The sequence below is a fragment of the Lycium barbarum genome, chromosome 10, assembly GCF_019175385.1.
Source record: "Lycium barbarum isolate Lr01 chromosome 10, ASM1917538v2, whole genome shotgun sequence".
NCBI lineage: Eukaryota > Viridiplantae > Streptophyta > Magnoliopsida > Solanales > Solanaceae > Lycium > Lycium barbarum.
Genome location: NC_083346.1, coordinates 109,981,677 through 109,994,329, shown reverse-complemented (window position 1 = coordinate 109,994,329; position 12,653 = coordinate 109,981,677). Strand labels below are relative to the sequence as shown.

Sequence of the window (12,653 nt, the reverse complement as noted above, 5' to 3'; positions counted from 1 at the left end):
TGAACAATCAACATGAGATCTGCTATAGGAATAACTTTGTATTATACATATTCCATTCTACTTAAATACAATCAAAGTAGTCTGTTGAATAAATAGAGTGGTAAAACATCGGCATGATTAAAATTATTGAGAGTATAAATGCATCTGGAAAGTCCTCTTGAATAGCCATCATTAGTTTCAACAAAGATAGAAACATCTTAATTAAATTTATAAAGCTTGGGCGCGAGACGAGGAGTAATTAGTTACGCATAGTCATGCCACGGCCTTCTATCATATCCAAAGGCTCGTCCGATGGAGTTCTAAAATTGAAACCTTGGATGAAATGACCTATCGTTAGGTGCTCCGATCCACTTGCAATGCATAGGTCATTCCTGGATAATATCGTCTTCCAGAGCCAAACGGAATAAACTCATAATGTTGACTACGGAAATCAATATCAGTATCGAAGAATTTATCTGGATCAAATTTCTCAAGAATTGACCATATTTAGGATCTTGTTGTGGTTTCATGATATTCGCGTATAGTCTAGTCCTTTTAGGGATGTGATACCCCTGACAACACATTCCTCTGTGTTTTCGTGTGGTACTAATATGGGTGGCAAATGGGCCGTTTGGGCTAAACTTGGGCAGGTCAAGATGAGCGGAGCCTATAGATGGGCCAAAGCCCGACCCTGCCCAAAGCTTATTTGGCTAAGATGGGCTAAATGAAGGGTCATAACCCAACCCGCCCAATTTAACCCACCTTTTCAACATTTTGAGAAACTAAAAATATCGATATTCTTTGATTGCAAATATTCTCTCGCTCATGCTTTTCTAAATAAACGGTGTTTTTAAAAAATCAACTTTAAATACTTTTTGGATATAAAAAAAAAACTTAAACGTATGCTTTTACTCAAAATTATAAAGATATTCACCGTAAATATTTCCTCATATGTAGGGGTGAGCGTTCGGTATTCGGTTCGGTGTTTTCAAAATTCGAGTTCGATAATTCGGTAATTGAAAGTAGATACTAAATACCGAATTGAAAAAGCTCGATTCGATTCGGTATATTTCGGTATGGTATTCGGAATTTGCCATTTAAGAGAGCAACTATTAATAATAAAGCATCATTTACTTCACGAGACATGACTACAAACTCAAGGCAATTAATTAGTACTACAGTACTAGTTTAGTTACTTTGTGAAGAGAATAAGTATCTGTTGCTACTATTGTAATTTTAAATTTGATCAGACACAAACAAAATGATAGTTCCAAACTAGCTTAATAAACATAAGTTAGAGCTACAGTGATGAACATTTTTTCATACGTATATCAGTAATGAAATTAAATGGGTATTGTATGCTATCTAGTCTTGTAAGGCTAACACCATAGATGAGGTGAACCTATAATATTGTCTTGCCTGGGCAGAGTATGGAGTGAAGTTCATAATCTCACAGGGTATAGAAAAGGTTTGTCATTCAATAATTCTTAAGGTCAGTCTTGAAGTGCTTACAATCCAACACTAATTCACACGGAGCAGATCCAAAAATATTTTTTTCTAAAAAATTAAAAAAAAAAACATTTTTAAAAATAAAAATAATTACAAAAATAAAATTAAATAATAATTAAAAAATAAATTAATCATGTTTTGTAGCTTTATATATATGCATGGAGGACAATTGATGGATCAGTTTGGGCTCAGTTGATGGGCTAGTTTGACTGATGATTTGTGATGAGTTAACTTGAGCTTAGCCCAAATCAGCCCATCTTCAAAATCACGCTAACCTAAACCCAGTAAAGCTTGGGCGGATTGGGCTTGTCAAATGGGTTTGAGCTAGTTTTGTCACCCCTAGGTACTAACAAGGACCCTGCTATAATCGTAACACCTCCTTAACAATAGCTTGAAGGTACACTAAATCCTTAATATCGCTCTCTTCTATCCATCTATCCTTACCAACTTTCGTGTCGATCTCTTCTTGTGCTTTCTTCAGGACATGCTGATTGTTTATCAATAATGTCATTCCCCAATTTATATGAAGAGCAACTGTCTCTGCAGCATCCAAGACCAAACTCTGTGGACAATATTAAAGAAGAGATAAAAGAGGAGAAAGAAACAAAAAGGAACAAAAAGCTCCATGACTATTGCAATCGAAGTTATATATGTTAAGAAATTTTTGCAATTATCAGGTCATTCAAAGGATAGCTGCCACAATAGTTTAAATTGACCTGATGATGTAAAAGTTGCTTATATTTGACAGCACATATCACTTAAAATCTGTTAAAATAAGATTTTGTGTTTTTTGTCTTGTTGTTTGATTGGTTTTTCAAAAATACTAACCGAACAAGTAACATGCGATGCAATATTATGGATAACAAGGGCTCATATGTATTGCTTTCCCCTGTATTACAGTATCACATAACTAACAAAATGAGTATTATGCTGACCACCCCACCAAAGTTTATTTTCCTGTTGATACGTGCCTGAATCTTTCCCACAATAGGTGTGGATTCATTTGTTACAGCACCAATTTCCTTCCCCTTCCCCCATATAATAGAGAAAAATTTAACAAAAAGGATATAAGTATTTTACCTACTCTCGAGTTAACTACTTATAACAATTCCCACTCTAATTATCTTCTAAATTTCCATGTTACTCCCTCCCTTACCATTGTAGTCGTAGCTCCCTAGGAATCGTTTGGTTTGCAATCCCTAGTTATGCAATGAACAATAACAATGTCAGGATTATTACGCGTTGAATGATAATACATGAATTGTTTTGTCGAAATTGCTAATATAAGGGTATTTTTGCATTTAGAATACTTTTATTGGCGTATTACTAATACACATATTCCATAGACATCTATTGTGTTATTCCTCGTCTTTTCAGTAAATCAATTCGTATATCATGTATAAACTGAATATATAAATAATTCAGGACAAATGAACTTATAAAAACTGTCGCTTTGATGATAGTATCACAAGAGTAACCTTCATGTAGATGTTCATTGCTCATCTTCGAAAGCATCACGTCAATAAAATCCCTTTCATTCCCAACTCCATTACCATTAACCTCCATTAACATTTCTCTTTGCTTGATATATATGTTCATCTAACCAACTCTGAAAAATTGAATCAATATCCTTAAACGTCCTCTTAATCGACTTCACATGTCCCTGAAAATCCAACCATTTGAATAACGGAACTGGAAACGCATCCCACAACACAAACTCCATTGACAGAGTCGGGAATTTCCTAAAAGCTTCCTTAAGGGTGTGTTTGGTAGGATAGAAAATGTTTTCCAAGAAAAGAATTTCTCAGAAAATAAGTGATTTTTCCTACTCATCTTCTTATTTTTGGTACGCGAGTTGGAAAATGTCATTTTAAGAGCATTTGCATATATTCAAAGCAAAACCACTATGAAGTTTTTGAATCCGGAGTGCAACTTCTGGTGGTGGAGAGTAGGGTAGGCTGCGAGGGGGGTGGATACTTAAGTTTTTGAGGAAAATATTTCTCGGAAAACATGTTCCGTCGTACCAAACACACCCTAAATCTCTCTACTTCTTCCTCTCCATGGCCTCCTAATTCGTAATTTTTCCCAGCTATCATTTTCACTATTAGTCCAAAACTCAACTCCTCTAACCAATCGGTTATGTTAATCAATGAATTTTCACCGTTGATTACTCGAGAATGCAACTGTTTGATGCTGAGTTGGACTTTAGAGAACCTGATATAGGATTAGTACGTGTTCAATTGATCCATAACTTTCGACACAGGGTATAAATTTATGTGTTAAAAATTTATTCCCCCGTCCCATAATAAGAGTCGCTTTAGCTTAAAAAATTTGTTCCAAAATAAGTGTCACTTTAGGTATTCAAGACCGAAATTGGCAGGTATTTCCAACTATGCCCTTAACATTAAAGAAGTAGTCATGTTTAATATTGTTCAATTCTCAAAAAACATCTACTATAAATAGGGGTAATTTAGTAAACTATACCTTATATTTATTATTTTTTCTAATGGGCGTGAAAAAAGCTAAAGCGACACTTATTTTGGGACGGAAGGAGTAATAACTAATAGACATGTACCCACAACTTTAAAGGAAAAGGGTCAAATATACCCCTGAACTTTACGAAAATATCTAGATATACCCCTCGTTAAAACTTTGGGTCACCTATACCCCTACCGTCCAAGTTTTGGCACAAATATACCCTCATGGACGTTAAGTGTGTGACTGGATTTTATAAAATCATTTTCTTTTCTTTTTTAATTGCCACATGGCAATTAAAACGCCACATCTACTCATACCAGACCCCTCCCTACCCGACCCATCTGCTAAACCTGACCCACCCCTTCCCCTTTTAACCCATCGACTAAGCCCTAATTGTATAACTCCATCATTCCAAAAAATTATCTTTCCAGCGCCGCTAGGGTTTCTCCGGTGTAGATCTTCGATTTCTGAGACATACCGATTTTATCAGTCAAGGTAAGCCTATATCTTCATTTATTTATGCTTTTTAGGTATGTTAGGATTTTGTTATGTATGCCAAAATCGAATGAAATTTGTTGTTTAATGTTAAATATTTAGCTTTTTTATGCCTTTGTATTGGTTATATATGTGTGGTCCCGTAATGTTAGTAGACTTTTAGGGTTTGGTTGTGTCTACCATAAATGAATGAAGTCCATTATTTAATGTTAAAAATTATGCTCTCTATGCCTTTGTAGGGTCTGTTCTTTCCCTTGTTTTTTGGTGGTCCTGATATGATGTTAGTATTTTAGGTTTTTGTTTATTCCATTTTTGTAGCTTTCAATGTGTTTGTTCTGATGTGGTCCCTCTATTTTTTGTGTATTTACTTTTTCCTTTATGTTAATTTGAAGGATGATTGATGATGTTGATATTGTGTTCAATTATGGGGTAATAGGGTCTTTTCACCTGAGTTGGTATACATTAAAAAACTGGTGCACTTGTGGCTTTCTTTTGACCCCGATTTGCTAAGTCATAAGGATGTATGTGATGAGTTTACTTCCAAGCTAGGGTTTTTTCAAGTTAAACAATTGTTAGTGACTGGGCCCTTTGGTAAGTATTACTAATTTCTGTGAATCTATTTCCTTTTTAGCCCATGCCAAAATGAATGACTTCTTTCCTAATTTGGAAATAAATTCACTTTATGAAATGATTTACAGCCACACAAATATTCAAGACTTATTTTGAACCACAAGTTTCAAAAGTGTTCACTCTTTCTTAAATGTCGTGCCCAGTCAAATAGGTTCACGTAAATTGAAACGGAGGGAGTATATAGTTGATGGGGATGATGGTATTAGGGCCATCCTCAGCCTAGTGTGTGAGGAATATAAAGTCATCAACTTCTTTGTTGTGTTAGAGGGTGAAGAGACAGTCTTTGCTGAACATGTCACACACCATACTGAAACTTACCTTGTAGTTGTGGGGGTTGGTATAGACTGTGAACATAGTCTTGGTTCTGCTGATGAATGGGATCTCTCTGGGGATGAGGAGTATGATTTTGAGGGACTAAAGGCTATTAACAAGGAAAAGGGAAAGGTAGTAGGTGATAGGTTGGAAAACTATAGTGAGTTGGAAGTTGGTATGTCATTTAAGGACCTAGAAAAAGGCAGGCAGGTTGTGAACTATTATGCATTAGCTAACAAAGGGCTTTGACAATAATTAAGGCTGATACTAGTAGAACTAGATATCATTGTAAAAAGGGGTGTCCCTTTAGGTGTTTGATTTCAAAAGATGGTAACAGTAAAGGGTTCAAGATCAAAACTTTGATCAAACAACACACATGTGATGAGACCTTTCTGAATCCTAGGGCTGATGCAACCACTTTGGCTCAATACTTTAAGAATAAGCTTCAAAATAACCCCAAGTACAAGGTCAAAGACATGAGAGGAGAGCTTGAAACTGGTTTAAAATTGAATGTGTCCCAATCTAAATTGAAAAGGGCTAAGTCTATGATTCTTGAGAAGTTGAAAGGTAGTTTTATAGATGACTACAACAAGTTTGAGGCCTATGGGCAAAAGCTTAGACAGTCTAATCTCGGAAGTGATAAATATCTCCAAAGATGCTCTAGAAGAAGGAAAAAGGAAATTCTTATGGATGTACTTGTGCTTTAATGCTTTGAAGAAAGGCTGAAAATCTGGATTGAGGCCACTAATTGGCCTTGATGGTACATTCTTGAAAGGTAGAGTTAAAGGCATCTTGTTGGTTGCACTAGGACAAGATTCTATGAACCATTTCTTTCCATTAACTTGGGCAATAATGGACAAAGAAACCAGCAGGACATGGTCCTGGTTTTGTGAGCTACTGAAGAGGTCTTTGGACCTTAAAGAAGGTGCTAGGATCACATTCATTTTAAATATTCAAAAGGTATGCTTCTTTGTTTTTTAATTTCAAATTCTAGTTTTATTTTCAGATTCTGATCTTATTTCCAGATTCTTATTCTAATTTTATTTCTAGATTCTGATTTTATCAGCAGTTCTTATTCTAATTCTAGTTTTAGATTCTAGTTTTATTTTGAGATTTTGATTTTGATCAGCAGTTCAGATTCTAATTTTATTTCAAGATTAGATTCTAATTTTATTTTTAGATTTTTATTTTATTCAGCGGTTCTTATTCTGATTTAGTTTTCATATTGTGATTTTATTTGTTCTTTCACTGTTACAGGGATTGATAGATGTTGTTGACAAAATTCTGCCTGAAGCTAATCACAGGTTTTGTGTAGGGCATATTGAGAGTAATTGGTGCAAAAATGGAGTGGCCAAATGAGGAATTTTATGTGGTGGTGTGCATGGAGTACATATGATGAAAAGTTCAAGGACCAGTTGAAGAAGTTGGGAAATTTATCAGAAGAGGCTGCAAGGGACTTGGTGAAATATCCACCAAGGGCATGGTGCAGGGCTTATTTGGACACTCAATGTAAGAACATGATGGTTGATAACAACTTCACTGAGTCATTCAATTCCTGGATCCTTGAGGCTAGACAAAAGCTAATAATCAAGATGTTACAAATTCTTGAATGGTCTATTATGTTTTGATAAAATTTTGAGCTGAAATGGTTATGTATTGTGTTGAATGTTTGTTATACTTAAATGGGTTGTTTTTGAAATTCTAGTGAAATCCACCTAAATAATAGCAGGGTCTGAGCTGAATATCATAAGTTGATGTTAACTTCAGGCCCTTTAAAATGGCAATGAATTCTTGGTTAACTCTTTTCTGGGTGTTTGTCAAATTTCCATCTTGTTGTGTTGGACTAAAGTGTTATTTGGATCAATAGTGTATGTTATTTTGTGTTTTCTTGAATGTACAGTGTGCCTAGTTGATCCTTAGTTGAAAAAATGGAGTTTTTTCTGTGTATGTGTGTGTATATCTTGACTTTTAAGAATATCATTAGTAGTAATTTATTGATTAGACCATCTTAGATAATCTACATCCTATGATAATCCTTGCTTTGTTCATACGCAGTGGGGAGAGTGGAGCTGGCAAAACTGAAACAGCAAAAATAGCAATGTAATACTTGGCTGCCCTTGGAGGTGGTAGTGGAATAGAGGATGAGATTATGAAAACAAATCCGATTTTAGAAGCCTTTGGTAATGCTAAAACGTTAAGAAATGACAACTCAAGTTGATTTGTGAGTAGTTTTCTTTTAACCGGAACTGGTCTTACAACTGCAATTTGACATAGACTACTTTGTTTCTAGCTTGTATATAGAAATGAAATGATAGAAGCAAATTGAACAACTACAATTACAACTGCATTCAAATTGAACACAATTACTAACACAAACAACTACAATTTGACACAGTATTTACAATTGCATTCAAAACAACTACTAACACAAACATATCCTTAATGAGATTACAACTGCCACATTGAAATTGAAAAGGAAAACGATATCTATTTCATCACCCAAGATGTGATGAATCCAGCAAAACAACACCACGACATAGCTATCCCAATCCACAATTTCAGCACTTTTTCCGTCAATTTTTTCGTCCCATCATGAACATCCGCCAAAGGCTTATCAACAACTTCATTGTCGACAAAAATCTCTTCATTATTGACACAACCTCCTCACCCTTGGAGACACTAATTTCATCTTTATCACCACATTTTTCTTCAATATCATATGCCAAAAACTTTTCAAGATCAGTCTCCAAAGCATTCTTTTCATGTTTAAGACTATCATTTTCCTTCTTCAAATTGTGAATGAGATCAGAAAATCTAGGATGGAGCGACTCATCAATCCATTTCCAAAACACATTTAAAAACCTGCATAAAAATCAAAATGAATCAGCAATGGCAAAAAATTAGAAATTGATGGAATTGTGTAATATAACGTACATTAGGTCTAGCACACTTATACAAGCGTCTCCAAACATTCATAGGAGTGAAAGCCGTGAAAATCCTCGCTGCAATATCACAGTTACAATTCATCCTCGATCCATTAGACGCACTCTCATTTTGGCTCATTTTGTTTGAAAACTGAATTGTGAAAGATGGCAAGCACTTGAAAAGGAAATCAATGGGGGTAATTTTAGTTTGGTGGAGAGAGAAGAGAAGCTTGGCACTGGAAAGAGAGTTTTAAGGAATGGTGGAGTTATAAGTTTAGGGCTTGATCGATGGGTTAAAAGATGAAGGCGTTAGTTGGATTTAGCAGATGGGCCGGGTAGGGAAGGGTCTGGTTTTAATTGCCATGTGGAAATTTAAAAAGAAAAGAAAATAATTTTATAAAATCCAATCACATACTTAACGTCCATGAGGGTATATTTGTGCCAAAACTTGAACGGTAGGGGTATAGGTGAGCCAAATTTTTAACGAGGGGTATATTTAGACATTTTCGCAAAGTTCAGGGGTATATTTGACCCTTTTTCCCAATTTTAAAAGGTTGAACCCAAAAAATTTAAGTTCTGAATCCCTATCTAACCTGATGTGTTTCAGTTTCTCGAGGCTAGTGTTGGAGAGGACTTCCTAATGACTAATTTTCGTACATTTCGCCAGTAAGGCCCGTAATTCATAGGAAAATTCATGGTGTTATTATAGCCGAGGTATTCCCGTATAGGGCTGCTTATCAGATGGATTGAATGGATAAGTACACTTAACAATTTGGCTTATCGGTTTTTAAATGTACTAATTCGCTAGCCAACCTATAAGATATTGGTTGGTTCGGTATCAGGTTAGCAATTATCGGGCAGTTACTGGGCGGTGTATCGGCTAAATCTAAGAGAAAATGAAAGTTAAAATCACATGTGATCCAACGCAGTTGTAACAGGGAAAATTATTTGCTTCTAAAGTCGCTCAAAATGTAATAGTTCACCTTATTTTACAAAATGTCCAGGTCATGAGAGAAGATACTGATTTACCCCCAAAAAAATGAATAGAAATATAACCAAAAAGATTGAAATCTTGGATTCCATATTTGTAACAATAACGTAACAACATTTTCCCAAGAAAATCAGTAGACTACAATACAGGTAAACAAGAACAAGGGAATGAACTAATTGACTGAAAACAAACAGCTTTCGTAAGAAGTGAATACTGATTGAATGGGGGCCGGAGCATTGGGGTTTATTGCTTTTGGGTTTAAAATATGTATTTTATATATCTAGGAGTAAAAGAATAAATTTGATAATTCTTAACGGGTTAACGGTTTACCCGATAAAGAAACTGAGTAATCCATCCCCGCACCGATAAGCCGTTAATTATAAAATTTTAATCCGTTCACCAACCGTTAATCCGGTAACTCAATACCAATAAGCCAATTTTGCAGTTGGATTATTGATAACAGTTCAATTTTGAACAGTCCTGCCCGTAAAGACAAGCTGGACGATTAGCAAATACTACATCATTTGTGGAGTAACAATCTTTTACAGCTTCATAACACGTGGAAGTCCTAACCGGAAAGTGAAAACAGGGCCGTATTTATCAGCTAAATGTAATAGTTTTCGAGCTAAAGGACAATCGTCTGCCTTACCTCGTTAAGGGTGTGTCCTCCCCTGTCGTATCTCTGTCCTACCCTATTGTCATCCCTACCTTCCATGAAATTTACTAGTCAAGCCTCTCCAATAGATTTACTCGTAAAGTGTACAAGTCTCTCCTATAAATTTACTCGTAAAGCGCGTAAACCGTTCTTTCAAAGTTCTCACTCACATAGGCTCTCATGTACTCTTTTTTTCTTTCAAATCCATACATCAACCTCTCGCTGCACTCTTTTTTTCTTTCAACTCACTACATCAATCCTAGCTTCAACTATTCTAGAAGAGAATAACTAAATAAGTTGTTGAGAAAATTGAGAAGAGAAAAAAAAAATAGATTCATACTCTGATCTTGGCGAGGACGCCTTTCTTCTCTAGGGTTCCGGTGACGAAGGTTTTGAGCTCCGCTTGAAGTGTTTGATGGCAAAAGTTTGGGCCAAAAAAGGAGGAAAACGAGGGAAGTTTTGGCGCGTTTAGTTTGTCGTCAAAACTGAGAAATAATTAGACTTTAAAAGGCAACAAACTAAATAAGTTGTTGAGAAAATTAAGTATTTTACCAACAATACAAATATTCTTGGCAACGACATGTTTCATTTAAATTAGTTATTCTGCCCCCAAAATATGGCAACAAGATTAAATTATTTGCCAACAAGAAAAATTTCATGTTTCAAAGTTTTAGGCTATACCAACGACAAAATGAAGTTGTTGCCATTTTTTGGTATCTAATTGTATACTTTCTTGTTATGTGTAAAATTTATGTTAAAAAACATGATTTTTTATTTTATTCTTACCAAATCAGCTCACGACAAAACGCATGGTGGAAGACAGGTCCTCATTAAAAAGTTGAAAACACTTTCTAATTTTTTCATATAAAAACACTACTATTTATAGATTTTTCCCACCGAGTGTAGCCACTTAACATTTTTGAGAATTCCTCAAATGGTCATTAAACTTATAGAAAAATCCCACTACAATAACTTTTGATTTTTTTTGGACAATAGTGTTATCAAACTATGCTCATGTTTCCAACAAAGTAAAACACTCTATTTTTCTACATAAGACCCTTAACCTATTATTAGATTATTAAACCCATTTGAATATTTCTACTTTGTTTTCAAAATGTGAAAAATATTATTATTAGAATAAAAAATTCAGAATATTGCAAAATTTTGTCTAAGTAAACAGTAAAAGGGTACTTGAGAATTATTAATTTGAACAAGAATTTCGGAGTATCAAAAAATTGTGCTTAGGTAATGAATTTTAAAATTTGTATATGGGTTAAGGAGTTTTATGTCTAAAAATGGATGGTTTACTTTATTGGAAAAAGGGATAGTTTGATGACCTTATTGTCCAATAAAATTCAAAAGTTATTTTAATGAGGCTTTTCTACAAGTTCAATGAACATTTAAGGAATTGACTCAACATTTTTTAATGGAAAATTAGTGGGAAAATAGAGATTTTTTAGTACTGTTTTTTTTTTTTTTGTTTTTTTTTGTTTTTTTAAGTTTTTGCAACAAACAGATAACACCATCTACTATTCCTCTGTGTCCCAATCACACAACTTCCATCGCATTTCATTCCTTTTGTCAAGTGAATCAGCATTTTAATCTCATCTTTGGCAAAATTTCTTTATCATTTGAAGGAATGTCCTGCAAAAAGTATAGGGAAAAATTAACTGATTCTAGCTTCTGTTTGTACAATTGTGTCATGTGGTGTGGGGATCTTTTAATTTTTTGAAGTTTTGAGAGCAATCACTCAACCAAAGTGTATTTCCACAAGTTCTAGCGTTTAAAGTGAGTACAGAAAATGGTCATAACTTTCTTGAATATTGTGGAGTAATATACACACACACTAATTATATAGGAGATTGTGATAAAAGCAGTCAACTTTCTGCACCTTGTATCATGGCACAATCCTCCTCTTTCTTTGCTGACTGCTATATATAATTAAGGAGCTTTTAGATACTTACTGATACAAACTTCACACAAAAGAACCCCCACAAAGAGGAGGTGAATCATCAAAATGAGATCAGCTATAGGAAGCACTGGGTATTGTTTATACGGAAAAGGCTCAAATATGCCATCGAACAACACTGGGTATTGTTTATACGGAAAAGGCTCAAATGTGCCATCGAACTATCGGAAATGACTCATTTATGTCACTCGTCAATAGTTTGGCTCATTTATGCCATCGAACTATCAGGAATGGCTCATCCATGTCATTTTTCAATAAAGTCGGTTTTACCATACCAATTATGACACTTAGTCACCAATTAAAGGTCCACGTCGTTTAATTAAACCAGCACAAATTAAATCCTAAATTAAACTAAAATCCGACCCACAAATCTGTGCTGGTTTAATCAAACGACATAGACCTCTAATTGGAGGCAAAGTATCATATCTAGTATTGTAAAACCAGCGTTAATGAAAAATGGCATGGATGAGTCATTTCTGATAGTTCGATGACATAAATGAGCCAAACTATTAATGAATGATATAAATGAGTCATTTCCGATAGTTCGATGGCATTTGAGCCTTTTCCCTTGTTTATATCCTTACTACTTAAAGTTGTTTAATACTATAATCAGAGTAGTCTGTGGAATGAATAGAGAGGTAAAACATCAGCATGATTAATATTACAACAACAACATCAACATACCCAGTATATACAATCCCACCAGATGTG

General features: G+C 34.7%; 1 protein-coding gene, 1 long non-coding RNA gene and 1 pseudogene across 3 annotated transcripts; 1 reads left to right on the top strand and 2 right to left on the bottom strand.

Annotated features, from left to right (window-relative positions):
* Nucleotides 1-238: 238 nt before the first annotated feature.
* Nucleotides 239-10,033, bottom strand: LOC132613307 (nicotine N-demethylase CYP82E3-like; annotated as a pseudogene).
* LOC132614066 (uncharacterized) lies at nt 5,059-7,649 on the top strand. Of its 2 annotated transcripts, XR_009572167.1 has the most exons (3): nt 5,073-6,363; nt 6,661-6,912; nt 7,459-7,649. It is a non-coding gene; the product is annotated as an uncharacterized LOC132614066 (long non-coding RNA). The 2 variants fall into 2 exon arrangements; XR_009572166.1 differs by lacking the exon at nt 7,459-7,649 and having other exon boundaries at nt 5,059-6,363; nt 6,661-7,251.
* On the bottom strand, nt 7,726-8,597 carry LOC132614065 (uncharacterized). The gene is made up of 2 exons (XM_060328427.1): nt 8,338-8,597; nt 7,726-8,265 (listed from the first exon to the last, which is right to left on the bottom strand). Exons 1-2 carry the CDS (start codon nt 8,373-8,375, stop codon nt 7,977-7,979), a joined length of 327 nt encoding a protein of 108 aa, XP_060184410.1. The 5' UTR covers nt 8,376-8,597; the 3' UTR covers nt 7,726-7,976.
* Nucleotides 10,034-12,653: the final 2,620 nt, after the last annotated feature.